Source organism: Suillus bovinus (genome assembly GCF_016758785.1).
Source record: "Suillus bovinus strain UH-Sbo-P2 chromosome Unknown EDB93scaffold_31, whole genome shotgun sequence".
NCBI lineage: Eukaryota > Fungi > Basidiomycota > Agaricomycetes > Boletales > Suillaceae > Suillus > Suillus bovinus.
This window is the reverse complement of record NW_024542087.1, coordinates 236,896-261,709: the sequence shown is the minus strand read 5'-3', so window position 1 is coordinate 261,709 and position 24,814 is coordinate 236,896. Positions and strand designations below refer to the sequence as shown.

The following is a 24,814-nucleotide window of genomic DNA, read 5'->3' as shown; positions in this document are numbered from 1 at the left end:
ACTGAAGTACTCAAGTAGTACTGACAGGAGTGAAAGGGAGCAACTGATTGGGGTGTCACGTGCTAATGTTCTCTCACTGTGCCGCAGGCCCACAGCCCACACACTGCTGTGGCGGCAAAGCATGGCAATGGCATCAGAATCAACATCCTCGACATCAACACCGCGCAAAAGATCGAAATGGGATGAGGAAGATCCAGAAGACATGGCAATTCGCCAACAACAGCAGTCATCGAAACGCCCCGCAAGGACTAGGTCTGGTGGTGCGCGTCCACCTAGTCCCGTGCGTTCAGAGTCGCATCCTGCTTCCATTGGTCGTCCTTCCCGCCCATTACATAGTATCTATGTTCCTCCTCGAACTCATCATCCATCAATACAACCATCTCGTTCAGTTTACTGTTATGAAAGACTCAATCAGATCGAGGAAGGGTCTTACGGCGTTGTCTTCAGGGCGAAGGATAAGGAAACAGGCGATATCGTAGCACTGAAGAAATTGAAACTTGACGAGGAGAAAAACGGGTTTCCTATTACTGCCCTACGTGAAATCAATGCCCTCATGTCATGCCATCATGATAATGTGGTACGAATCAGAGAAGTTGTGGTCGGAGATACTTTGACTCAGTGAGTAAAGCTTCTCGGTAATATCACAACATCACCACGCCCACATGCCAGAGTATTCGTAGTGATGGACTTTATCGAGCATGATCTAAAAACTCTTCTGACACTCATGCCTTCGCCCTTCCTACAATCCGAGATCAAGACTCTCATGCTTCAACTGCTGTCCGCCGTCGCACACTGCCATTCCAACTGGATACTCCATCGCGACTTAAAGACCAGCAACCTGCTCATGAATAACCGTGGAACCATCAAAGTTGCTGATTTTGGCCTTGCGAGACGGTACGGAGACCCTGTGGGTGTCGGTGGTCTGACACAGCTTGTCGTGACACTATGGTATCGGTATGTCAATTGTTTTCAACATCATCATCGCAGATGACGCATCCCTCAAGGGCTCCTGAAATTCTCATGGGAGCTACAACATATTCGACTGCTATCGACATGTGGTCCGTGGGGTGCATTTTCGCTGAACTCCTCCTAAAGGAACCCGTGTTTCAAGCAAAAAACGAAATAGAACTTCTTTCCATGATCTTCAAGCTTCTTGGACCCCCCACTAGTTTATCTTGGCCCGACTACTCCACTCTTCCCTTGGCAAAAACTATCACTCTTCCCTCGCCTCAAGCACATCAATTTCGTCAGCGTTTTCATCACATGACAACCGCTGGCATCGACCTGCTTGCGTCGCTACTCACCTACGACCCAGAACAACGTATCAGTGCTGAAGAGGCTGTACACCATCCGTATTTCAGGTCAAACATATTTTATCTCCTGTACATTCGCAAGCTGACACGAGCAAATGAAGTGAATCCCCACTACCGAAACATCCGGATCTATTTGGTTCTTTTCCATCCGCTGCTGCAGGCGAGAGGTGCGTATGTAGGACTGCGTATGTTGGCACTATGTTAAACTCCAACATTATAGACGCCGAAAGCCTTTCGACAGTCCATCAGCACCCGTACGGGCAGTAGACTACAAACTTCTTGCTGAAGTCGATCTGCCGTAGAAGAAACATATTGCAGTACGATATTAAATATACTCGTAAAATTAATTATTATGGGTTGTTATGACTCTCCAATATTTGACAATATCTGTCGCATCTTTTGGAATCGATTCTTCGTGCGCTCCATTTCTCCACACTGGTCATAAAACTCTTTAACCTCTTCAAGTGTAAACCTGTACTCCGTGGCTATTTCTTGTAACGTCCGGTCAATGAGATGGACGCCAGAGTCCAACAAAGTCCCCGGAACAGAATCTGTATCACTGAAAAATTCATGAGCTCCTGATATTCAATAACTGTTATGACTACGCACTTGGACTTCATTCTCTTACGAGGGTTCCGTGCTTCACTTTCTTCACTGGCGGGTCGCTTCCCCCACTTTGGAGGTGGTTCATTGCCGATGCGGACTGCCCACTCTTCGCTATCTTCACCATCCTCTAGTTCTTCCTCTACGGGGCTGCTTCGAATGAAAGCTCTTGACGTAGACGGTCCTGGATCAACCGGTGACGCGTCGAACACAATCACAGGTACTTCAGCGCCATTACCGTTGATGCCGCCAATTATCATTTCCTGTTTATGCAAATTCTGTTCTGCAGGTTTGACGCGTTTCTTCCTGGGGCGTTTGTTGTTTTCTTCATCTTGCCGCACGTAGCCATACTGCCCCTGCTCTCCAGGAACTGGCTTCTTCTGGTCAACGATTTGAGCGATCATGGTATCTAACCGCACGGCATTCTTCTTGTAGCGCTCGCGCCAAGATTGCCATGTATGACGCGAAACCCATGCGTATTCTGGGTCCGCAATCTGATCATCGTGAGCATGCACATCCCGAGGTAGCAATAGAGAGGGTTCACCATTTCACACAGTTGTTGATAGAGCCTATTTCCAGTTCTCCCCCCTGTCTGCTTGTATGGTATCTTTGCCGCAATCCATTCACATAAACGCTGTTCGTCGTCTTCAGTAAATGGTGTTCTCCTAGGGGGACCCGTCGGTTTATGCTCTGCCTGTGAAGCGAGTGAGATATACGTACTCTTCCCCAGGACGTCGACCGCCAGGGTTCTTGTAGATGAGAGGGGTGTATACAAGAGAGCCCTTTTCAACACATTTCTTTACCCACAAGTACGATTCGACATGTTTATCCGGAATCCCTTGGTATGTCTTGACAAGATGCTGAAAGACTTCTGTGTTAGGGTCTGCAAGAATAATCTTAGCAGACTGCGGAGATGAAGTAGGGTCGCCCCCTGAATGCTGAAAGAAAGTCGGCATGGTGAGCTCATGAATACGTGGTTGCGGAACACCGCTCACCATGATTCTCTGACTTAAAGTTGTGCGAGCATTGATATTAGCAATGCTAGCGTGGATGTGCATCTTAACAGGCAAGCCATTTTCCACAAAGATCTGCTTCAACTGCATGCCCGCAATCTTGCAGGCTTCCACGTATGTGTACGGCACGAAATGGCGTTGTGGTCGATCCTGCGCCATCCAGCACAGGCGAAGACGCTCTTCCTCCGCAGTACCAGGCTGAACCAGTACATATCCCTGTCTTGGAACCTTTGCTTCGACGCGACCACCTAATGACTGAAATCAAATTAGACTACTTATACTAGACACTGAGATGCCACAACTCACAGCTACAACTTCACACAGCTCAGCCTGAATTTCCTGAGCGATATCTTTCTGAATGAAGAACTTGATGGCGAGACCATTAGCATCCTGGAATATGGGCTAGAATGCGGGGTCAGAGGGGTATGAAGATGATGTTATTTGCCTACCATAACGATGGGCATTGACTGGCTGACACTAGAGAGGAGTGGCGTTAAGAAAACCCTCGATTGAGGTTAGGGTTACTAGGGCCAACTGAGTTTAAAAGGCAATCTGTGACCGTGCGTCACTCAGGTGGGTCTTATCATGAAGTGATATTATATAAGCTACCCGTAGGCAAGTATTGTAGACTAGAAAGCACAAACTATTAACTTTAAGAGCTTTACATTAAATGTTCAGTTTGTCACGTAGAAGCTTTCATCTCCCTCAGCTGCTTCGCAACCTCGTCAGGATTAATGCTCTGCACCATACCCTTCCCGAATTTCTTCCGCCAGAAACTGATCCTTTTGTTGATTTGCACGTTGACTTCAGGGTATGAGGGAATGTGTTCTAGGGAGTGACGGATCTCGTATAGTGATGGATTTGTTAAAGATATTGACTGGGGATTGATGCCAACGCCAAGAAACCTGTCTGGTTTTTCTTCTCTGTGCCCCATATTCGAGATGTTGTCAAGGTCCAACTCGGCCGTGACCGGGTTCACGTAAAATTGCGATCGCTCAGGTGTCGATGTGAGTAGTAACAATGCAGCAGGTGGGGAATGTAAGGAAGTCTGAGAACCACAGGGAACCTCCGGAGTCAACATCAGCGAATGATCAACATCATCGGGTCCGCATCGAACAGTCGCGATACAGTCCGAGGGTTGAGAACGTTCAGGGAAATTTGCCTGTAAAATTGCGGATCAACCTTATTTTCTGAAAGAAAAAAAAAATTGAAGCGAATTACAAACCTCTGCATGTGGAAAGTGCAAAGCATATGGGAGCTTTCCGTCAACGACATTGACGGCATGCTTACTGTAAGTTTGCAGTCGCGAAACGCCTTCTCTATCACGTAGTGACCTACTCTTCCTTAGCTTGCACGAGCTTGGAAGTGCTGATGCTGATTGGGAGTGTGCTGTGGGGTCCAAACTCCACCATCTCTGGTGGTGATTACTTGAATTTATCGACAGACATCCTCTTATACTCCTGGAATCGGCTATATTTGTTGGGAGTGTGGAGGATAAAACCAACTCGGGCGGAACTTCCTCGCCCAAGTGACGGGTAAGTTTAGCCAACCTGGCCATCTGCAGTTGCCTTATTTTCCGATGATGTACCGCCGTATCATCGCTTTCATCGTCTGTTTCGTCTTCAAAAGAGACTGCGAGTGAAATGGATGATTTATTTGCGGGCCTCTTTGGTGCTATGTCTGTCATGCACATCGAAGGTGGTCGAGGCAGCGTACTAGTGGCATGCTGCGATGAGGATGTCTGAGCGAAAATTGACATCGACGATAAACGTCGCGAGGGATGTCGAACCAATCGTTTTCTGCGACTGCCAACAGCGATGGGATCGCATGCAGTGGGGATCACTGGAATAATATTCCTCGACTTGTTGGTATTCGTACCCAGTCGAGGAAGAGAAAATACTTGGTTCAGCTTTGCAGCAGTAGAAAAGGGGCCGTCACAGATTGTCTGTGATTCAGCTTGCGGAATGGTATCGAGTTGAGAGGGGGGGAGTGGTTTGGCAGTTGCAGCTGGTCTGGGACGCGTGCCGTTCTGTGATATACGGTGCTGAAGCTCTACAGGGAGTCGAGTAGAAACATGTTCCCCTGGCTGGACTGGCATGATACTATACACGACATTAATCAGACAACGAGCGAATAGTGAGAGGGGCAGCATACTCACTTGTGAACAGTGAAAACCACAAGGTCCACTTCGCGCAATAAATTAGCAACAGAATGTAGGTTTCGAGTTGGGGTTGTTAATAAACGACAGACGGCGACCGTAAGAATCTGTTGACAGCTCGCAGGGTTACCAAGAGTGCCTGTGGCCCGGTGGCATGTACACAGCTAATAACGTCAATATTGCTACTCTGGATGAAAATTTCTCATGCAAACCTCCGTGAAATGTATCACAACGAATAGCTTGCGGTAGAACCAGTTCCTGGAGTCCCGGGCCGAACTGGTTCAACACGGACCTCAACCCGGCATGCTTTTGAGCTACATGTCTTGATCACTTCACACATGATGTGGCGTGTCTCTGTCGGATGATCCCCTGCCCAGGCGACAGGGCTGCAGTAGTGATTCGTAAGGTTCGTAAGACCAGGGACTGGCACCGACGGCCACCCCGCGTGGCAACCCAGGAAGTCTTGGCCTAGTACAGCTATGCTATCCGTTACCCACCGGCCGCGACGAGTTCGCATCATGATCGTAAGCACCTGTAGAACGTACTAGTCTGGCCTGTAACAAAAGCTCAAAATAATGCAATACGCGGCACAATTCAAGTGATATAACGTAGTAGTAGGCGAGTATAGATTGTCCGAAATTCAATGCGAAAAGGAACTATCCAAAAGAAGAATCCTCCCGGGTCACCGTGGATATCATCAGATCATTACAACCATTCCGTTGAGTCTTGCCAAACATCGCCGACAGTCGAATGTCTGGGGGTAATTTTACCAGCGAAACACGTTTCGCTGCTCGAGTCTTGTTCCATTCCTCAGCTTGTTCTTCAGGCGACTCTTGCGCTGTGTAAAACTTCTCGTAGATAGAATGGGGAGTGCTGCTGTCTTGCACGGATAACTCTAGAGAGCTCCGAATAGAATGAGCCTTCCGAGACTCCGAGAAACTGGTGTCAGCCTCTAGGAACGGGTATCCTGAGCCTTCCCCTTCAGTGAGAGGGGAATCCGTGATCTTCGGTGTCTCTAAGACGTTTGACACAGAAAATGTGTAGTTGGTCGGCCAGTCTGGACCAAAGTCTAGAGCAGACCGGAAGGACTCGTCGATGGAGGGCTCCAAAGAATTAGGTATGGCCTTGGAAGATGATTGCGGCAACGACACGTCCAGCGGTCCATCATGGGGTACCGGCCCAGGGATGCATTGTCCTCGACTCTGCAAAGTATCCATGGCTGCGTTCAAAGCAACTGTAGCAGCCTGCGTGAACCCTCGCTCTTCTGCTGCAACATCATTTAGCAGGACATTGCGGTGACAAATGAGCCTAGCAATCTCCAGACGCAACTGGCAGACTTGCTTTGCTACATTTTGTACTGCATCTTGAAGCCGATCTCGCGTTGACCGTTGGAAGGGTGTCAAAATTGCTATGTTGCGAGCGAAGTGCATCTTCGTTTCGAGAAGTGGCTGTGCTATACAAATCCGATCTTCGAGATCGCCGATAGTGGATTGGAGGAGGATAGTGCGATTGCTTTGTGGAAAGGGATTGCCGTCGGATGTCAGGGAAGGGCGATGCGCAGGGCAAGGAACAGCAACATCAAGGACGTCATTCGAGGACAATGACTGATCACCCAGACTGAGCCGGGCAGCAGCCAATTGCGCTTTCACTTTGTCGAAAGTAGCTTTGAATTGGGATGCTCCCTCTATCTCACGCACGGCAGGAGGCTCATGGGTGATATCATGCCGAGCTTCAAGTCCCTCTGGGTTTAATCGCTCGCCAATATCTTCTGTACTTTCTCCGGCCGACTTGGTGTCACGGATGAGTGAGCTTCGAGAGCCCCATGATCGAATTTTGGGCTGGGATTGCCGCACTACCCGTAAGTCTTGGAGATATGATTGTGCAGCAGCCACCCCAGTTAGCGTCACCTCCCTGCCTGTCATGCCAGGGGGACGCATTCGTATACCAGCAGACTTGAAAGCACTAGCATAGTTGATACGCGAAACCCATTGATTGACCTCCACTTCACTTGAAGCCTGAAACAAGATCTGGCGTCCATCAGCGAGGGCCAGGCGAAAAGTGTTTGAATGCTGCAGAAACGTTAGCATACACGGAAGAGTAATGAAAATAAAAATACCTTTTGATATGACCGATCGAATACAGCGAGTGCGTCCTTCACTGACAAAACTTCATCGGGTTTGCAATGCATGGTTGAACTTCTGGAACAATCTGAGGATGACAGAAAAGTGGCAGCCCATGATGGATCGCGAAAAATAAGAACTTGCGAAGTCGTCAAAGCAACACCAAACGACTTCCACTTGCGGTTCGAGGGTTTTTTACCACCTTCCAAGATCTCGTCTTTGCGGTTCAAAACAGAAACTTTCGACAGCTTGAGCCGCCAAGTTTCTTTCTGGGGTGGTAAGAAACCAGGAAGTGCGTTTGTTCCCATAAGTGATGGACTAGAGACGCCGAGGCCGAACAACCCAGAAGGCAAGCGATTCTGTTCAAAGCAAGTGATCTCTATCGCATCTCCTTGGTCAAAGGCAGACCAAAGTTCGTCATTATTCCAGGAGCCCTTTGTTCCCTTCCAACAGTATGGGTTGTCTAAGGGTATGTGCTGTTCAACATTCACGCGGAGCGAATCGAGTAAGTGCTTCAATCCAAAGTGTCATTAACAGTGTATTGAGAAGGTGAGACTGCTTACATTGGTGATGAGATAATATGGATCAATTTTTGGTCTGCTCAGCAGAGTACCTCCTATTGGTGTCATTGGAACTCCAGCGGAAGTAGGAGGTCGCGAAAGACTGCCATCAATTGATAGCCGAGGGGGATCCATAGGGTCCTCGATATATGAAAGGAGCGAAAACAATATTATCATAGAAGCACTGAGGACACGCATCAGTTCTGAGGGGTGAAAATGGTCGATTTACAACATACATCCAGCACTTCGGGTATAACTCCTGAGATAGCCGTGTTTTTCTGATAGTCAACTTTCGTCATCTTGCGCTTATTGGATTTGTTGAATGCATCTGTGTGAAGCATGATGAGACTGAAGGCGAGAATGTATGGGATATCTAATACAGTCCAATGAGTACAGGTCCACTGCTAATACGTAGGAGAATTCGTGCTTACCATCGGTACATAAATATATCTGGGTTACACTCGACGTACCGCTTTGCAAAAGCTTCAATCACCCTATCGATTTGCTGTGTTTCCCGGGGAAGACCAATGTGCATCAAAAGCCGACGCAGAGCAACATCCAGAGGATCTCCAGTAAAAGAGAACTTCCCGATGTAAAGTTTGAGGGCAGTTACATACTTGGCTTCCGCACTGAGGATCAACTTAGAATGGTGGAATGTGGTAAGTGATGTCATGTACCTTGATCCCAACAACCCCGCAATATCAGCTTTACCAACAAGAGAGGAAAGTCTCTGCAGGAAAGCCTCGGGTAACTCGTCCTGCTGAGGTCTCAGCTCCTCGGATGGTACCGATGAGAGCAGTTGGGGACGGGATCGAGAAACTGGCGAAGCAATTATGGTACTGCCGGAAACTGTCCCGGATTTTGTTGATGCAGTGGATGCTGCAAAAAAATTGATCGAAAGCCTGTGCAGGAGAGGTGGATTCGTAGCAGAACGTGGTCGATTATTTACATCATTGGCGGAGGTAGACGAGGTGAGATTTGCGTGTGCGTTTCGAAAGTGTGGGGTATGTGTGGAAGGACCGGATGTTGTCTGTGGAGATAGAGTAAAAAATGAACGAGTGCGTGAACGAACGGAATCGGCAGTCAAGGGGCGGCGCAGCTTGGGACAGGGTGGTTGATGCGAAGGAATTGCTGGATCGGCAGTCGTTGAATGATGCTGGGACAAATCAAATGCTGATAGAATACTGGGTAATGCAGGTGCTTCGGAGTTGGAGGGGGACGAACGTCTGGAGAACTTCTCTGAGTGACTTCGTGTTAATCTTGAAGCGGATCGTTTCGGTGGCTGCCGAGAAGATGCAGGAGTGTCCGAATGGAAGTCTATGTGGAATGGTGATGTCTGCAATGCTGGTAGGGAGAGAGGATCAAACGGAACTGAAAGCAGCTGCTGCGAAGATTTGGTCGATACCCGACGAACAGATGATGCTTTGTCGTTTTCACCAGTCGGTGGTGGTTCCGTATCTTTTCGTCTGGAACTAGATAACCTCTGGCCGAAAGAAAAACCGCGAACTCTATCTGCATCGTCGAGAGGCTGTGTTGACCGGTCTGTCTGTTTATGTGAAAGGAATGATTGAGTACTTCTGGTGTGTCGTAGCGGGGGGGTCGAGTTGCGCTGGTCGATGCCCATAGGTGAATTAGTGACAAAAGACACTGTATTCACTCCGCGGGAAACATCATTATGATGTACATCGAAATATAGCATTGGCTGTGTAGGTCTGGGTTCAGCGGAAGTTGGAGATGTGTTTGCTGTTGGTAAGGTAGGTGAGGGGGCGGATCTGTTTGTGGATATGGGGGAGAATGCGTCCAAGGACGTTTCTACGGAGTCGGGATTGCCCGCTACTCTTTGAATCGGAGGCGTGGGCGGGAGCTCCTTATCCAGCATAAGCTTTAAGGAGTTTCTCCCAATGACGCCGAGTTCATCAGAGGGCATACCAGCTAGACTCCGGCGAGCAGATACGGTGGTAGGTAGTACCTTTCGTGTCCAGTGAGGAAGCGAAAAGAAACGAAAGGGACCATGACTGTTGTCACTAGTACTCTGAGATTGGTGGCCGGCTGATTGATTGGGTGCAGACTTGTCGAAGACGCGAGCAGCACTTCCATTAGCATGGGGCGGCGGGTTCAGAGTAGTATCAGGATGGCTGATATCAGTTGCTGGGGAATTCCTACTTCCTGCGCCCAGAAAGCCAACCATGCTGGAACTTCCAGGCTTGGTTAAACCTCTACTAGCAAGTGGCTGTGATGAGATCTAGTGACCGGTTGATGATAAGTACCGCAACAACGATGCCAGTTTTAGTGGAAAGAAGGTAAATCGAAAATTGTGGGCATGGGCGTCAGTCGCGCTCACCGGCACGAACGTGATTTCTAAGAGCTAATTAGCTCACACCAACGAACTTTCATTCCTCTCTTCCGCCACTAATTTTAGACGATATGAGCTAATACTTTTTCGTGGGATTCAGTGTATATTTCCAGCGCAAGTACATAACGGTAGCAATTGGAACACCATGCGACAAGCTCAAGACTACGACAAATATCATGATGCCCTGGCCTTCCTTCGTCTGTCCTTTTCGATATTCGCCCTCCTTTCTTCGAGTTTGGCGTGCTGTGGAACTGTGGGATTAGAACACAAAACCTCATTGTATAACGCCAAGCACGGACCTCAGTAGCTCGTTTTTTCTCCCCGTATTTCATCCTTTCATACAACTGGCGCTTACGTTTGCTCATCAGGATCTTGTTCATATCTTGTTCACCACCGCCATCGACAACAGCGTCTTCCTTGTGCTTCTGCTGTTTCTGTTTCTGTTTCTTTTGTACTTCCTTCTCGAATGTGCCGTAGTCGACCCCTGCTGCTTCTGCCGCAAGCTCCGCCGCACGCAAGGCCTCTGGGTCGTCTGCAGTAGCCACTACCAAGGCAGCCATTGGTTTTACATCTCCCCCTAATTCCGATCCCATCTCCACGTCTTCGACCTCCTGACTGTCCTCGCTGAGTTCAGCACCATCAACTTCGATCAACGATTCCTCGACATTCGCCAGGCCAATGGTTGGGTCATATGCTCCATCTCGTTCGCCAAATGGTGATAGGTGGGGTGGAAGTGTCTTTCCTTGGGCATAAAGATCCTCGAGCAGGATTTTACCAGCGTTGATGCAATCAACCACCCACTGAGGTTGTACATACTTCCTTCGTCTACGAAGTTCTCGTTCCTGGGCTGTACCAACATTGGCAGCAGGCCTGTCAATAATAACGTGTGTGATTGCTTCGTCATCCTCTGTAAACGGCGAACCACCTCCTGATGAGACAGGCCAGCCTATACGACCGCCAAAAGACCGTATGAGGAACTCGAATATTGATCGTGATGATTCGCGCGATAGCCAGAAAGTATATGGGGCAAATATGTTTGTCGATGATGGTTTTGGTAAGGATGAGAGTGAGAGAAGCGTAGGGAGCGACGACGGTACATCAAGATCAGACTTTGAGGCTTGCGGCATAAATTCCTCTTCAGCGGCATCGGGCAAGGAATCGGTTTGATCAATGCGATCAATATCTACGTCAGTAGGAGGCGCTGAAGATGCTTCTGCAGTGATGGTCTTGATGGTCTGCCTGACTTCCTTGCTGGATACCTTGAGAATATCGCTCTTCGGTGCTCCAGTAGCTGGGCTAGGGTTCGCTGGTCGGAGACTGAACGCTCCAATACCAGCTCCAGATTCGTCCCTGCCAGAGTCCAAGGGTGGCGGATATACAAGTCCAGCGTCCGTATATAACTTGAAAAACACAAACCCAAGTAATGTCTGGTACAGTTCAAGGAAAGTAAGCATAACACGGACATCCACGTCGGATGGTATCTGAGTGGAATGTGTGAGGAACAAAGACACAGATTCAAGAAGATAGCTCACGTTCTGAGGGAACTGATACGGTACGAGCCAGGTTACATTTTGATCCATCACTTCTGCCTGGTAGTATATACCCTTGATAGACAAGAAAACATTTCGCAGCGACCGCGTATGCATGACATATAACTGCCACTCTGCAGTTAAACGGGCACAGTTTTCGATGAGAGCGGGCGACACCCGAGGATTCGAAGGGAGAGATGCAAAAAGATGGATCATGCAAAGCGCATCATCAATGTCTCGTACTGCGTCGATAAATGATGGGTACCTAAACTCAATCAGCTAATACCTTTCAAGATCCCCTGCGTTGCATACCTCTCTTTGATGATATGATCCAGTCGGTACACGGGTTTATTATCCTCCAAGTTCTTCGCAGTTGACCACTCTCCTCGTCCAAGTGCTCGAGATATTTTTTTCGCGAAGGCTTTGTGCTCCCTCAGCTTATTGAGTACTGGCTCGTGAGCGAGGTAAGCGATATCTTTCGCATAGTAAAATGACGTCGGTGCTGTTGATCCCTTGTTTGCCCGTTTCTTATGTTTGGGCTCACGAGGAAATATTCCTATACAACTTTAATGGATTAAGTCTGTGAGACAAGTAAAACGACGCACCTTTGAGGATACATAGTCGACGAAAGTCGGCCAGAGAGCACTGAAGTTTTTTCACAGCAGATGACCGTGTAACATAGGCTTTTGCTGCACCAGCTTTTCCTTTTTGTTTCAATCGACCCATGGCGGACGGGATTTTTGAGCTATTTCTTGCAAAAGCTTGATGCAATGATACTTTTCAGATTTACAACTGATTTTCGATCGTTTGTTTGGCCTTCACAAACAAACGCTCCTTACAAGCAATCATGAGGTAGGTGACAAGGCTCAAGGCATCCAGATAATTTTACCTGATCACTTTCCAGTCAATACGTGCATGTACCAAAATCAGAACTTGACGAGGCGCAGCTGCGTCAGTTGGAAGAGCACGAAATCAGCCAGGGGCCCCTTTCAGTTCTGCAACAGGCAGTCCGCAACCATGCCCAAGTCCTCATTTCTTTGCGAAATAACAAAAAGCTTCTCGCTCGTGTAAAGGCCTTTGATCGTCACAGTAATATGGTGCGTCATCATTCAGTATTTTTCTACAAGTTCTAAAGTTGTTGTTCTGTAGGTACTCGAAAACGTCAAAGAGGTCTGTTTTAGTCCATCGCAAACAGAAGTCGTGCTGAACTACGATGCAGATGTGGACCGAAGTTCCAAAGGGTAAGAACAAGAAGCCAGTCAACAAGGATCGGTTTATCAGCAAGATGTTCTTGCGGTGAGTGATATACTCGTATATGCTATTTCAGCAGGGTGATGATTGTGATCTGTCAGCGGAGACTCGGTAATTCTTAGTAAGTGAAGACACTCTGAAATATTTTCTCTTTTTGATCACGTTCTTAGTTCTGCGCAATCAAGCTTAGATCGACATTGAACAGTCTGCCATGGCCGAGGGCGCTCTGCGGCCCATCTCGTTCCTTATGCGGTTCTACTCCATGTATACCGCGGAGCATGGTACCGATGTAATTGTCGCATGTCCTTAAGCATTATATTGACATAATTTGGGTATCTTTGTTGTTTGTATGGTTCGCTCCACTTAAAAAATATACTCCCTGTAGCGCTTTGAGCGCGCCGGACCTGCGCTCAGAGCAATCTAACTGTGTTGCCCCAAACATTTTTGAATTATAACCTCTGGATCAATATAGAGGCTGATCTACGCGTGAACAGCTCTTCCCGAATACCCGAAATGAGAAGGGACGTCTATTCATTGGCTCTAGACCATGATGATGCTGCCAAACTGACCTGTCGACTGTACCCGACGTGTGAGCTATACGAAATTACCAGAGAGCTGGCCGCTGAGGTTCGCTATACAACCTCTTGATCCATTTCTTTAGCGCAGCATATATCGGGTTGTTCAACGACACATTACTCGAAAAGAGTGCGTCATGTCAGCTTTCATCATCATTTGCCGTTGAAAGCGACACGTCCGTAACTTCCGGCTAATCAACAGCTCTGACCAGATTACTGAAATACGTTGACTTTTGTAGAATGCAAAGCTTTCAAGCGTTACCACTTCTGGAGCGTGCCAGCTTGCTGCACCGGTTAAGGGTACAAATATACTTTGGGTTCCAATTGGATCTTTGGGCAAGAAGCAGCCAGGATCAGTTGCCATTGTTCGCTTTAATTGGCGAACCGTAAGGTAACCACGTGTTGATGATCAACGTCATGTCCTAGGAATCTAAGATATGCAAAACTTTCAGCAAAACTTGGTAGCTCCTCAACCATATCACCCTTTTTTTCTAAAATTTGCTTTGTCATAGATTCATATCTCCTCTACAAGCATCTGATTTTTAGTGATTTTTAGGATGACGTGGTGTAGTGTCGGAGCAAGCCCCAGATATCGAGGGACTTCCTGCTCGCGATGTCTTTTGACGTGCGGATAATTGCCCCTTTCTTTGCCTCTCTAACGAAGGCAGAAATTCTGGTTTCTCGTACACCTGCAGTTGTAACCTCCGAGAATATGTATCTGGGCATGATTGTATTCGAATGGGTCGTACAAAACACAGATCAACCAAATCATACAAGTAGTAATAGAACATGACGGATGTCAAACGATGCAAGCTCGTCGTCATGAAGAAGACGACACCGGAAACGGTGGCAAAACGGAGCTTGTTGGATATTCTGAGACTCATATGAAAGATCTGGCCCAGGCCCCGGCACATATCGAGTCTAAGTGAGATGGGAGCTTCGAAGGATCGACGCAAGTAGACCTCTCGGCCAGTAAGCTTGGGGTTGATGATGAACAAGCAATGTTTGTCCAACAATCGCACCTGCGGCCCCCTGTGAATGGCGGACATCATTTCGACACTGTTAGATTCGCTCGATATAGCTGTAGTCATCGCAAGGGGACAGTTGCAAGCTGTTCCAGCATCTGATCGGCATCTTCGGCTGTTTCAATGTACTGTGAAAGAAGTGTGGGCAGCATCAGACAGTTGAAGACTTCCTGCGGTCTAGGGAGTATTTGGGAATTATGCAGGTACAAAATATTATACGGGTTAGAACCCTTCCCTGCAATTAATGTCCCACAGATATTTTTCTTTATGTAAATTTGTTCCTGGTGAAAGGTCAGCCTTGATCACGATCATGCTATTCAAGGAGAACCCTACATATTACCGCACATTGGGCCCTTCAAGATCGCGAGAAACTGCATCGCGTTGCTTCTCCCTGTCGCGTACAACTCCGTAAGGTCAAAATTCGACCAACTCAGGGGTCGGTATCGTGAATGTTCCACTCGTTCCTAGCGCTCGTTGGAAGTTCAAGGCTTTAGTGACCACGATGTCCGGTACCCTAGGAGAGTGGCCGTCGCTGTGAAGAGAGTATCCTGCTACAGGCACATTTGAGAATACCCACACCACTCAAGTCATGTCTGGTTTATCGACTGCAAAGATGAACGCTAAATTCAGTTCCGAGCATAGTGGGGTGAAGCTTGAACACCGAACTGCGAACTTGAAAGGACTCTTAGCAACAATTTTATAGGATATCCTGAGCGAGTAAGCAAGTGGAATGGATATCGTTTATACTTATCTTGGTACATTCTTGGGTTGAAGGCAATCAGGTTGCAGATAAAACCTTATCACAAACCGAAAGCAGACAGCAGAAAGCAAAGTTCAATCAGTGAGGCAGTCCCGCATAGTGGGGTGAGCTGTTCTTTTTATTGGTATCGCGTTACTGTTAATGCTCGCCTCTTGTGACGATATGAACGAGAGTTTATAAACAATACACCTTCATTGTCACGAGGATGTGATGTTTTCAAGTCGTTTTTGACACCGGATTGAGAAGAGTGTGGACAGTTCGTATTTGATCCTTCCTGTCCTGACTGGACTTAAAGTCGTCCTCGTCCTCGTATATGCATGATATCCTGTTGCTTGCAACGAAGGAACTTCCGCGTCTGTGAAAACTTTAGGAGGCTTGCCATCGCAACAGTCTCTTGTGACCTATTGTGCCTGATCAAGGTTGTGATGTTGGAAGTATTTGCCGAATTTCTCGACGAGCCATGGTAATTTTTTCCTCTATGACAACCTAACCTACGATGAGTGCCAGAGGCGTGAATCATGAAGAATAAGATTAACTCACCACGTCCGTCAGCCATTTGTTGCGCTCGATTTCGCTGCGAAACCAGGCGATGGTCTCCGACCTTGCCTGTGGGTCAGGTATGTCTGATGATGGCAATGAGATGTAGTAATTCTTCTTTAGAAAACATGATAGCGCACATTTGGATGCTCTTATAGCATGACGGTACAGGTGGATAACTCTCTGCTGCAAAATGAAATACTTGAGACCAAAATCTGGCATGTGCGCTCTTGAATGCTACAAACAGGAAATTGTGGCTAGAATTAGAGTTGCTCTGTTTTGCTTTTCCGCTCTTCAAGTCCGCGTTGCTGGCATTGCTATTGGGATTTTGCTTCTCTCACAAGTCTTTTCAACATTTCATTTACACCACAATGTCTGGTGTAGAGAACCAGGTCGCTGTCCATGATGTTGTTTTCCCAGAGGATGGTGCTATTGACAACTTATCTGACGCTGTGGCCAGAGTTTCTCTCCGACCAGACAATTCATCTTCTCAATCACCAGAATCCGTTACTGACAGTCTCAATAAAGACAAAAATGATATCCATGGTCGACCCTTTGTTATGTATTCCCGACTTCAGCTACTGCTTCTGCATAAATCTCCCTTGGTCTGTACTCCGACTGGCATGCCAGCTTTGAAGGATTGGTTTGGGTTCGTGCTATGTCTTATTGCTGGAACTTGTGGCTTATCCTACCTCTGAAGAACCGAGAGCGACCAGGGCAATCTTAAAAAGGACTCAGAAGCACTTCCTCAGCCTAATGCTCGTGACCGACGGTGAGGCTTGCTCATACTACCATTTAGACCTGCCTAACATCATTACAGCTTTCGTAGAGATGCAGAAGACGGGGGTAGGCATCATCATTACCTTCTCTTGAGACCCAGTCTGATCAGTGTCATTAGAAGGCGCTTCCCGACCCTCTTTTCGTGGCGCTGCCATCACGCAGCCCTCGCAAATGGGGAACTTCAAGCACCAGTCTATTCGTGCAACTGACCGAGACAGAGACAGAGATACGGACAGAGAACAAGAACGTGATTCCCGGGTCAAAGACGGCCAAGAAAGACTACGGAATGTGAGTAGCCCAGGCTCTTGCACACCAGAGTGCTTATATGTTGTTCAAGTTGTCGGACAAGTACGACCGTGACCGTCGTGCTCTTTCTTCCATGCAGCAGCTTCGAGGAAAGGACAGGGACTTGGCACCTCACCTTGGTGGCACATCCTCTCGAATAGCGTCCCAGTCGCAGCAAGCTTCGAGTAATCGTCAGCTGGATTCCCGAGAATCTTCCAAAAAGAAAGACGGTGAGACGAGCGAAGATTGGAGACGTGGTACGTTCCGTGCATCAGCTATAATTTAGGTCACTAATTTGCGAAATAGAATCAACTCGCACAGGTCGTGAACGTAAGGCTGAATTTACTGTTTCTATATAATGACCGTTCATAGTTCCTCTAGGTTCTGATAACCCTCGGCGCGACCGAGATGAGCGTGACCGACCTCGCTCAAGGGTCCGTGACTCCTCGCGCTCACGACGAGATGTTTCATCATCAAGGCGTGATCGGGATGACAGGGATCGTGATCGCAGAGGCGACCGCGATGACCATCAAAAAGAGACAGCAGGCATCCGGAAGGACAGGGACGACCGTGACTTGGATCGAGAATCCGAGGTGGACGATCCTCGCCGCTGGAGGGACGACGGAAAACGTGATGAGCGTATGGCAGCAAGACGGGACCGGGAGCAGCGGGACCGCGAACGAGATAAGGACCGGGTGCGTGACCGCCCTGCCGCGTGGGATGCTGGCGATCGTCAGGATCGTCGATGGACCCCCGCCGATGACCGTGATGGTCGGAACAAGCGAGCGGCTGGCCGCGAGAGAAAACTCGACGAGGCGAAGGACAGGGACGATCGCAAGGATCGTGACAGGGAACGTGAGAAAGAGAGAGAGAAAGAGCCTGCATGGATGGACACATACATCCCTTCTTCTGGCAGCAGCGGTTTAGGCCGTGCCCCCGGAGACCTGGATGGCATACAGGTATTCAAGCGAGAGATCAAGGAGAGAGAGCAGAAGGAGCAAGGTACTGCTGCGCAAGACGGTGATCGTTCTGGCGACTTTGAAGGGAAGGCGAATACATCCGAACCCCAGCTAGACGAAATTCAGCTCTTCAAGCTGATGATGAAACGGGAAGAACAAAAGAAGAAAGCTGACCAGTCTCCCCTCGCGGGCTCATCATTACTCGCAGATACATCTTTACAAACCAAGGACTCTACTCCTACAAACGGCAAGTCGGTTTTCTCTCTCAGGCAAGCTCGATGTACTAATACGCGGATAGATCTGTCATCGGTTGAAGCAACTGAAGAGCACCGCACTTATCTTCCACCTCAAGCGGTTCCTTCGCAGTTATCTGCTTCTCCATCTCCACCACAGGCTGAGCCAGCTCTTCACGATGGTTCTCGAGTGCTCCTGTCTATGTTATCGTCCCCATCATCCTCCACTGCACCTGGGGTATCAACAGGTGCCCCCGAATCTGATATCGACAAAGAAAAACCAGGAGGTTCTCGCTTCTTCCCCAAGCCTATCTCTACTGATGTACCGGCACCTCAAGCTTTGCCGAAACCGTCTATCGAAGCGCTCAGCACCACTGTCCCGTCAGCTCCTCACGCTACTCATCCGCCAGGTTGTCGTCTTCTTTCTTTTGCCTCCAAAACTCCTCAGGGGTCTGTAGGTCACACTCCACCCTCGTACACAGGTTCACATTCCCCCGTGTCTCTGTCGAAGAATGGCACGCCAGTAACCAACTCTACCATTCCCTCAAATGGACCTTTGTCAACTATACATCACAACGACAATGTGGACGCTGTGAGAGCAACTCGAGGCTTCTCGCCATTTGAGGAAGCTCGGGATGGGCTTGGATTGTCGCCTTTGGATGCATTCCGTCGAGCTTCTGTTGGACCTCCTGGGGATCGTAATGCCTTTGGGCATATGAACCTCGAACAGGTTGACGTACCCATTAGTGGGCCTTTGCCTAACCACTCTGTTCCGTATGAGCAATTGAACTCTGGACTCGCAGCCGCGAAAGGCAGCCGGTTTGCGAAGTTCTTTGACGGGAAAGGGAGAGACTCTCAACCAGGCATGGGCAAGGCTCCAATGAGCGGCTCAACATCAGCTCAGAGAGGCGAGCTCAGTGGATACAATGGAATACCCACCGGTAATCCGGATGCCAGAGCTATGGAAGATATATTTGCCATGTTGAGCAATTCGGCACATGTGGGTTGTATCGCCGTCTACCTGTTATTGGCACTGATATCTGTTTTAGGGTCAGAGGCCTCATATATTACCAGAAGCGTTGGCATCAGATGCTGCACATTTCAATCATCCCTCCAACCTTCACCATCTTCAAAACCAACTTGGCCACTCCCAGCACTATCCTGGCCATACCCGCCTAGACTCATTATACGATAGCCGTCTTGACGACAGAAATTTTGTCCCAGATGGCATGGTGCCCGGCTTACGCTCCGCAGCCCCTCCTCGGAACAGGCAAAACAGCGCCATGCTCTCTGACATTGATGATTCTATGCAGTTTGGTGGTCAACGCGGTCCTCCTCAAATGTACCCAGGATTACATCAGGCAAACATGAACCGCAATGGAGGCATACCTCTCCAATCATCCCAATTCCGTGGCGGTCCCTCACCGAATCCTTTGCAGCCTTCAGCTCAACGCCTGCCACCTGGTTTGGCTAACTTAGGTGGGCGACCGCCTCATGAGCCTGCTCAATTCTTGAACTCGGCAATGGCTATCCCTGGTGGGCTACATGGTCCGGTACATGGTAATGCCGCCCTCCAACAGCAGTTTAACAACTTCCCTCCAGGAGGTGTTGGCTTCAACGGCGCTCCTCAAATGCGTGTGCCCCACCCCGGAGGAACCCATCAGCTGCACGGACACAATGCCATGCAAGGCCTGATGCACCCCGGAGGTCTTAACCCTGCGCAAGCCCAGCTTCTGGGGTTAAATGGTGCTAACGGTATGCCGGGTAATCTCCGTGGTCCCAACGGAGGTTTTGGACAACAGGGTCCCCAAATCCAGCCGCCTCTGCTCTCCATGAGACAGCAGCAGCAACAGCAGCAGCAAATCCCTCCACACATGCTTCCTCTCCATTATCAACAGCAGGGTCCGCCTGGCTCAACCAACCAGCCCGCCCACGATCTCATGGCGCTCTTGATGAGCGGAGGAAGAAGGGAGTGAGAGATTTTACGGACTACTTACGGTCTCTTCCTCGCCCAATATTTCATTCACACTCGGACTCACCTGATATTTTTCTCTCGTTAGTTTAACAGTTGTGCTCATACCGTCCGCCCATCATGTTTCATTCTGATTCTCTGCAAACGTATATTATTGACCATTTTGGGTTTGGCCGCATTGAAGACTTCTCCGATGGATGGCTATTTAATCCGCGTCTGGGACCTGGTGAATCATTGGCCTCGATGAACGATATTGAGGCCTACTACCTGTCCTGGACAGTGAAATCTGTGGTCTGATCCTCTGAAACGTGAGTAATTCAACGCCACCATCATTATGATGCGGAGGAGCTGCGAACACAAATACTCATGGTTCTCGCGGCGTTCTACATTTGGGCAGAAATGAATGGAAGGATTACAGATTTACTCATAGTAACTACATAAAGAAGAACAAACTGTCTACGTACTTATGGGGCCTCATGAGTCTTGATGCTCGCGGCGCACTGGTTCTGAACTTCTGTAACTGCTGTGCAAGGAGTCCTTGGAAAAATGCTTTAGGAGGATAATGATTCTTGCGGCCGCGAATATCAATCGCAGATTCGTTGACGGCGTGCACTTCAAACTTTAACAATTGCCAAGAGCTTGTTTGGAGCGTTCCATAATCCATGTCTGAAAATTCCGTCGTAACCACGAGATCAATGACAGGCGGCGCTCCTTACTCACGGCTCCCTTCACAAGTGGGATTGCCGTGGACATAAAGCAGCTGAAAGGTTGGCGAAAAAAAACACTCTATCTCCAGTGAATCCGTCCGATGAATAAAAGGGGAAGACGAATTTGAAGTGCTAATGGATTCATGGCATGATGGCATGGGCTGTGTTGTTCTAGTCGTAGGCCTGACGCTCAATGTCAAAGACAGTCTTCTACTCGGTTCCCCTCCAATGATGTGGCATTGCCCTAGTGGGCCGCTCAAACCATTGCTCTCGATTCGGATAACATTAGATCATGAAAGGGTCATCCGATAGGGACGCTGCCGCCTTCGATAATCGATGTGGACCTATATGGACCGATGGCATCGTTAGACGCTCGATAAGAGGTGACTGATGGGAGGTACTCTGTGGGAGTTTGCGTGCTGGTAGCTGGTAGCCGAACTTATATGGTATGAGATGCGGACTCCGATAGGAAGCTGGCCGAGGAGGAGCACAGAAGGATGATATAGAACTTACATAAACAAGATAACCTATATGCCTGCAGGCAGACAACGTGTATTTGATACTGCCAAATCAGAAACTGAACTAAATAATAATAATAATACATACCGTTTGCTTTGACAAAGGGTACACGCCTTCTCCGCATTGCACTCGACAATTACCTCCTTCCCCGATTGAAATTTTGCGGAATCATAGTCTTACACTCTTTCCTGCAACTACCTCTCAATCCCGTTCCCCCCCGGCGCCAGCCTCCAGTTTACGAGTACAAAGCCACGTCCGCTCTTGTGCCCGTCACGCTCGATTAGCTTCGAGCGAACTTTTTATAGTCGTTGCTCTGCCTTTACTCTACTAGAAACAAACAACTCACTCAGTCTTTCCTTTGCCCGGTCTTTCCTTCCCATTCTTTCAACAAGACAGCACTACTTTTTGCCAGAATAATTTGTCCTAATCGCTCCTCCACATCAATTTCATTTCTATAGCACCTTTGTCGGTCACGCCGCTTGTAAGCTATCCGCGCATCCGATGCCATCTATTGTGACTGATATGAGATGTGAAATGCAGGATAGCCAGCACATCGGTGTCGGTCAACATCGTTCACAGTGCGTACCTCATGGCCCTGACAGCGCAGACAAAGCTAACGGCAGTTGACAGCATCGCAAGACCCGGTCAAACCAGTGCATTCGAGGTGAGATTGATGTCATTCACATTTTCGTCACTGTAAAACGTGGGGTCGTGGGAATATGTACCCAGTCCCTTATGGAGGTCTCGACCGAGGTCAACCTGAGCGCTCATCTAGGGCCTTTGAGGCAGGGTTGAGCAACGCCTGACAGTACAATCAGATATTATGATTAACTGTCTGATTTCCCTTGACCAATTATTTCTACAATGTCGTTGTCGTTGCTGCCGTGGTATATTTTTTGCATGATTTTGGACCTTTCACAGAAGTTCACATGAAAGTGGACAATATTTTTTCTTTCAATTTCCTTTTTTAATTTCAAACTACTTGACGAGCCGATTGTGCCGCGTCTGCATCTTATACTCTTTTTGAGTGTCCTCATTCACTCTCTTCTTCTTCCATCAACAAATCTTCTCCTCAAGGAGATTTTTTTTGTAGTACACCCTCTCTTGATATCCCTATCTTTACTTTTTTACGACCATCAACGCTGACCACGACTTGTTCATATCTAGTCTCTACCTCCACGCCACTCTTCACCGCCATCCTCACTTCACGACAACCTTTCTGAAGTTGTTCGCCCTCGCATGATCATTTCCTAACTCTAGTGAGTCTGCTCTTCCTAGATCTTGCCTATCCCAACTGGTATCACATCGTGAGACCACGCATTCCAAGTGCCATTTCCTAGATGTCGGCATGCTGCGACAGAATGAATGCCTTTCATTAACAATAAACAAACTCGCGGCATTCAGCCGTTATGTGGTTGTTGCTATCTCTTTCCCTTCATCTTGTGAGCGCTCGAGGCGCTCGTACATTTAATCATGTCTTCTCCCGCCTTTTTCGATAAAATCATTGCTGATGCAGAATCTACTCCTCTCTTCGCTCAATTACCCCCCTCAAGCCCACTATCGGTCGTACGCTTTCCTAGATCGATCTCACCCGCCGCTTCTTCAGTTATGAAAGATATTTCTACAACTTCTTACCGGAGTTCTCGAAATGCTGCGTACCCTAAGAAACGGCCATCTCCTTCAGGTATATCGAAATATCACAAGACGTCCCCTCTCGCTCCTCCTCCTGCAACCCGCCGAACCCCTTATTCTGCAAAGGCAGCACTGTTGCAACAGCGACAACGTCAAGCTCAAATCACCGCTCTTCGCAGGCAAGGCATCTTTCTCGAAGAGGAATACCGGGAAGATATCTGCTTTTACATGCATGAGATGGAGGTTTGTGCGACTTTTATTACTGGCTAAATGTCGACCTAATCCTTCTGGTATAGCGATACACCATGTCATCCTCACAGTCGATGGATCAGCAACCCGAGATCCGATGGCACATGCGCCCATGTCTCGTCGATTTTCTCGTTGAGATTCACTTCACTTTCCGACTTCGACCTGAGACATTATATCTCACTCTCAATATTGTGGACCGTTACGTCTCTCGGCGAATAGTGTACATAAAGCACTATCAGCTCGTAGGCTGCGCAGCGTTGTGGATTGCTGCCAAATTCGAGGATGCGAAGGAACGCGTTCCGACGGTCCAAGAACTTGCACAGATTTGTCGCGACACATATGACGAGTCCGCTTTCATTCAAATGGAAGGCCATGTACTCCAGACCATTCAATGGACGCTAGGCCATCCGACCGCAGAAGCTTGGCTCAGACTGATGTGCTGTGAGCCATCTGTCGAGGAAGAAAGGGTCCAGCATGTTGCACGTTTCCTGATGGAAATCACTTTGTTCTACCGAGAGTTCATCAAGTATCCTCCCTCCTCGATAGCACTTGGAGCACTCACGCTAGCTCTCTTCCTGTGCGGCAAACCACGCCGTATCTTTGAGGAAACAGAGGAATGTTTGGAAATCGTTGATTATCTCGATAATCGCTTGGCTAAGCACGTCAACGACCTTTCGGAGACGCTGGTAAAAAAGTACTCCTATGCCTTCTATTCCAAGGCGGCAACATTCGTTGTGCAGTACTACCTCCAGGGTGGCCGGTTTATTCGGCAGTCCTTCATTGCTCTTCCAATGACGCCCACTCGCTCATCAACGTCTGGTGCCAGCACGCCTCTGAGCGCCACCACATCCGTCTCTGATCTATCTGATGATTTCCCTCTCACTCCAACGAGTCCCTCATCGTTCTCCCCCGAACCCTTCTCGAGCTCTTTCCTATCAGAAGACGATAAGGAAAATTTGCCAACAACGTTTGAGCCTGTCATCAATAAACAGCGCGCGGAGGTCCCGCCCGACCATTTTTTGCCGCACGACTTCGTTGCCTTTGGCCGTCCAGCCTTGCATCACTTGAATGGGTCGCCGCGAATGACCGCCGTCTCATAGTGCGCAGATCCGTACCTTCTGTTCAGGTCAACTCCATCCGTGTCGAAAAGATTGTTACAACCCCCGCAAAATGTAATACCACCCTACACGCTCAGCCACTCTGTGCATTGTCTTTGCAAGCCTCATCATCCATGCATCACTTTCTTTTTCTGCAATAGTCTCGTTTCCCATCATCCATCCCGCGCACAATCTACTGTGGGGTGAGCGGTCGCCTTGAGAAGTCGGATTCGCACCTGCGTGCCGCATACTCGATACAAGGATGGACGGGTGACATAACTGTCCTGTACCAATCTGCTTTCCGCTTGTCATCCTTCTCAAGGAAGGTCTGCCTGGCCATATCTGGTCGTCCTGCCAACACAGCATTATCTGCATTCATTCCACTTGTTAGTCTATGCATCACCCCACCCATCGTTCCCTTGATTCCCGTCTTCTTGCAACGAACCAGGTCGACAACCTGTCCCATTCTGTGTCTATCGCATTCATTCTATATTATTCTTCACTTTATCGTATTCTTTAAACTCACTGTCGACTATCTGGTTCGTTGCGGGGCGATTTCTTGCATTCTCTGTCCCGTACCCCAT

General features: G+C 48.5%; 9 protein-coding genes across 9 annotated transcripts; 4 read left to right on the top strand and 5 right to left on the bottom strand.

Moving 5' to 3' along the window:
- Positions 1-38: 38 nt before the first annotated feature.
- Positions 39-1,615, top strand: EDB93DRAFT_1321246 (Pkinase-domain-containing protein; the record flags this gene model as incomplete). Its single annotated transcript, XM_041454930.1, has 5 exons — positions 39-618; positions 670-954; positions 1,005-1,361; positions 1,415-1,480; positions 1,534-1,615. The coding sequence occupies exons 1-5, from the start codon at positions 122-124 to the stop codon at positions 1,613-1,615; spliced, it is 1,287 nt and encodes a 428-aa protein (XP_041307312.1). The 5' UTR covers positions 39-121.
- Positions 1,458-3,432, bottom strand: EDB93DRAFT_1148783 (uncharacterized protein). Its single transcript, XM_041449590.1, has 7 exons — positions 3,379-3,432; positions 3,236-3,331; positions 2,912-3,184; positions 2,637-2,854; positions 2,461-2,581; positions 1,923-2,410; positions 1,458-1,872 (listed from the first exon to the last, which is right to left on the bottom strand). The coding sequence occupies exons 1-7, from the start codon at positions 3,391-3,393 to the stop codon at positions 1,674-1,676; spliced, it is 1,410 nt and encodes a 469-aa protein (XP_041307311.1). The 5' UTR covers positions 3,394-3,432; the 3' UTR covers positions 1,458-1,673.
- A 70-nt stretch (positions 3,433-3,502) lies between these two features.
- EDB93DRAFT_467859 (uncharacterized protein) lies at positions 3,503-5,413 on the bottom strand. Its single transcript, XM_041456471.1, has 3 exons — positions 5,088-5,413; positions 4,155-5,031; positions 3,503-4,091 (listed from the first exon to the last, which is right to left on the bottom strand). Exons 2-3 carry the CDS (start codon positions 5,025-5,027, stop codon positions 3,612-3,614), a joined length of 1,353 nt encoding a protein of 450 aa, XP_041307310.1. The 5' UTR covers positions 5,028-5,031; positions 5,088-5,413; the 3' UTR covers positions 3,503-3,611.
- Positions 5,414-5,743: 330 nt separating this feature from the next.
- EDB93DRAFT_1250858 (uncharacterized protein) lies at positions 5,744-9,955 on the bottom strand (the record flags this gene model as incomplete). The annotated part of the gene is made up of 5 exons (XM_041453073.1): positions 5,744-7,156; positions 7,204-7,719; positions 7,771-7,951; positions 8,238-8,396; positions 8,445-9,955. 5 exons carry the CDS (start codon positions 9,953-9,955, stop codon positions 5,744-5,746), a joined length of 3,780 nt encoding a protein of 1,259 aa, XP_041307309.1.
- Positions 9,956-10,203: 248 nt separating this feature from the next.
- EDB93DRAFT_1148780 (Pescadillo N-terminus-domain-containing protein) lies at positions 10,204-12,447 on the bottom strand. The gene is made up of 5 exons (XM_041449589.1): positions 12,255-12,447; positions 11,962-12,205; positions 11,653-11,914; positions 10,420-11,601; positions 10,204-10,363 (listed from the first exon to the last, which is right to left on the bottom strand). Exons 1-5 carry the CDS (start codon positions 12,373-12,375, stop codon positions 10,295-10,297), a joined length of 1,878 nt encoding a protein of 625 aa, XP_041307308.1. The 5' UTR covers positions 12,376-12,447; the 3' UTR covers positions 10,204-10,294.
- EDB93DRAFT_1148778 (uncharacterized protein) lies at positions 12,448-13,469 on the top strand. The gene is made up of 6 exons (XM_041449588.1): positions 12,448-12,501; positions 12,554-12,746; positions 12,799-12,819; positions 12,869-12,945; positions 13,002-13,021; positions 13,071-13,469. The coding sequence occupies exons 1-6, from the start codon at positions 12,497-12,499 to the stop codon at positions 13,088-13,090; spliced, it is 336 nt and encodes a 111-aa protein (XP_041307307.1). The 5' UTR covers positions 12,448-12,496; the 3' UTR covers positions 13,091-13,469.
- A 2,205-nt stretch (positions 13,470-15,674) lies between these two features.
- EDB93DRAFT_1086026 (uncharacterized protein) lies at positions 15,675-16,019 on the bottom strand (the record flags this gene model as incomplete). Its single annotated transcript, XM_041445952.1, has 3 exons — positions 15,675-15,746; positions 15,801-15,883; positions 15,938-16,019. 3 exons carry the CDS (start codon positions 16,017-16,019, stop codon positions 15,675-15,677), a joined length of 237 nt encoding a protein of 78 aa, XP_041307306.1.
- A 49-nt stretch (positions 16,020-16,068) lies between these two features.
- Positions 16,069-20,200, top strand: EDB93DRAFT_467491 (uncharacterized protein). Its single transcript, XM_041456470.1, has 9 exons — positions 16,069-16,446; positions 16,498-16,569; positions 16,618-16,643; positions 16,696-16,865; positions 16,915-17,119; positions 17,169-17,192; positions 17,244-18,068; positions 18,120-19,054; positions 19,104-20,200. The coding sequence occupies exons 1-9, from the start codon at positions 16,169-16,171 to the stop codon at positions 20,028-20,030; spliced, it is 3,462 nt and encodes a 1,153-aa protein (XP_041307305.1). The 5' UTR covers positions 16,069-16,168; the 3' UTR covers positions 20,031-20,200.
- A 2,660-nt stretch (positions 20,201-22,860) lies between these two features.
- Positions 22,861-24,233, top strand: EDB93DRAFT_1085997 (cyclin-like protein; the record flags this gene model as incomplete). The annotated part of the gene is made up of 2 exons (XM_041445949.1): positions 22,861-23,127; positions 23,181-24,233. 2 exons carry the CDS (start codon positions 22,861-22,863, stop codon positions 24,231-24,233), a joined length of 1,320 nt encoding a protein of 439 aa, XP_041307304.1.
- Positions 24,234-24,814: the final 581 nt, after the last annotated feature.

Excerpts from the sequence above, each read along its gene's own strand:
- EDB93DRAFT_467859 (XM_041456471.1), bottom strand. The coding sequence starts at position 5,027 with ATGCCAGTCCAGCCAGGGGAACATGTTTCTACTCGACTCCCTGTAGAG. Across the intron at positions 4,092-4,154 it reads TGCACTTTCCACATGCAGAG|GCAAATTTCCCTGAACGTTC; the intron begins GTTTGTAATTCG and ends GCAATTTTACAG.
- EDB93DRAFT_1148778 (XM_041449588.1), top strand. Across the intron at positions 12,820-12,868 it reads TACTCGAAAACGTCAAAGAG|ATGTGGACCGAAGTTCCAAA; the intron begins GTCTGTTTTAGT and ends ACTACGATGCAG. Across the intron at positions 12,946-13,001 it reads ATCAGCAAGATGTTCTTGCG|CGGAGACTCGGTAATTCTTA; the intron begins GTGAGTGATATA and ends GTGATCTGTCAG.
- EDB93DRAFT_467491 (XM_041456470.1), top strand. The coding sequence starts at position 16,169 with ATGTCTGGTGTAGAGAACCAGGTCGCTGTCCATGATGTTGTTTTCCCA. Across the intron at positions 16,447-16,497 it reads GCTTTGAAGGATTGGTTTGG|AACCGAGAGCGACCAGGGCA; the intron begins GTTCGTGCTATG and ends CTACCTCTGAAG. Across the intron at positions 16,866-16,914 it reads GCCAAGAAAGACTACGGAAT|TTGTCGGACAAGTACGACCG; the intron begins GTGAGTAGCCCA and ends ATGTTGTTCAAG.
- EDB93DRAFT_1148780 (XM_041449589.1), bottom strand. The coding sequence starts at position 12,375 with ATGGGTCGATTGAAACAAAAAGGAAAAGCTGGTGCAGCAAAAGCCTAT. Across the intron at positions 12,206-12,254 it reads TCGACTATGTATCCTCAAAG|GAATATTTCCTCGTGAGCCC; the intron begins GTGCGTCGTTTT and ends AAAGTTGTATAG. Across the intron at positions 11,602-11,652 it reads CGTATCAGTTCCCTCAGAAC|ATACCATCCGACGTGGATGT; the intron begins GTGAGCTATCTT and ends CATTCCACTCAG.
- EDB93DRAFT_1148783 (XM_041449590.1), bottom strand. Across the intron at positions 2,855-2,911 it reads CTTTAAGTCAGAGAATCATG|CATTCAGGGGGCGACCCTAC; the intron begins GTGAGCGGTGTT and ends ACTTTCTTTCAG. Across the intron at positions 2,411-2,460 it reads ATCAACAACTGTGTGAAATG|ATTGCGGACCCAGAATACGC; the intron begins GTGAACCCTCTC and ends CACGATGATCAG.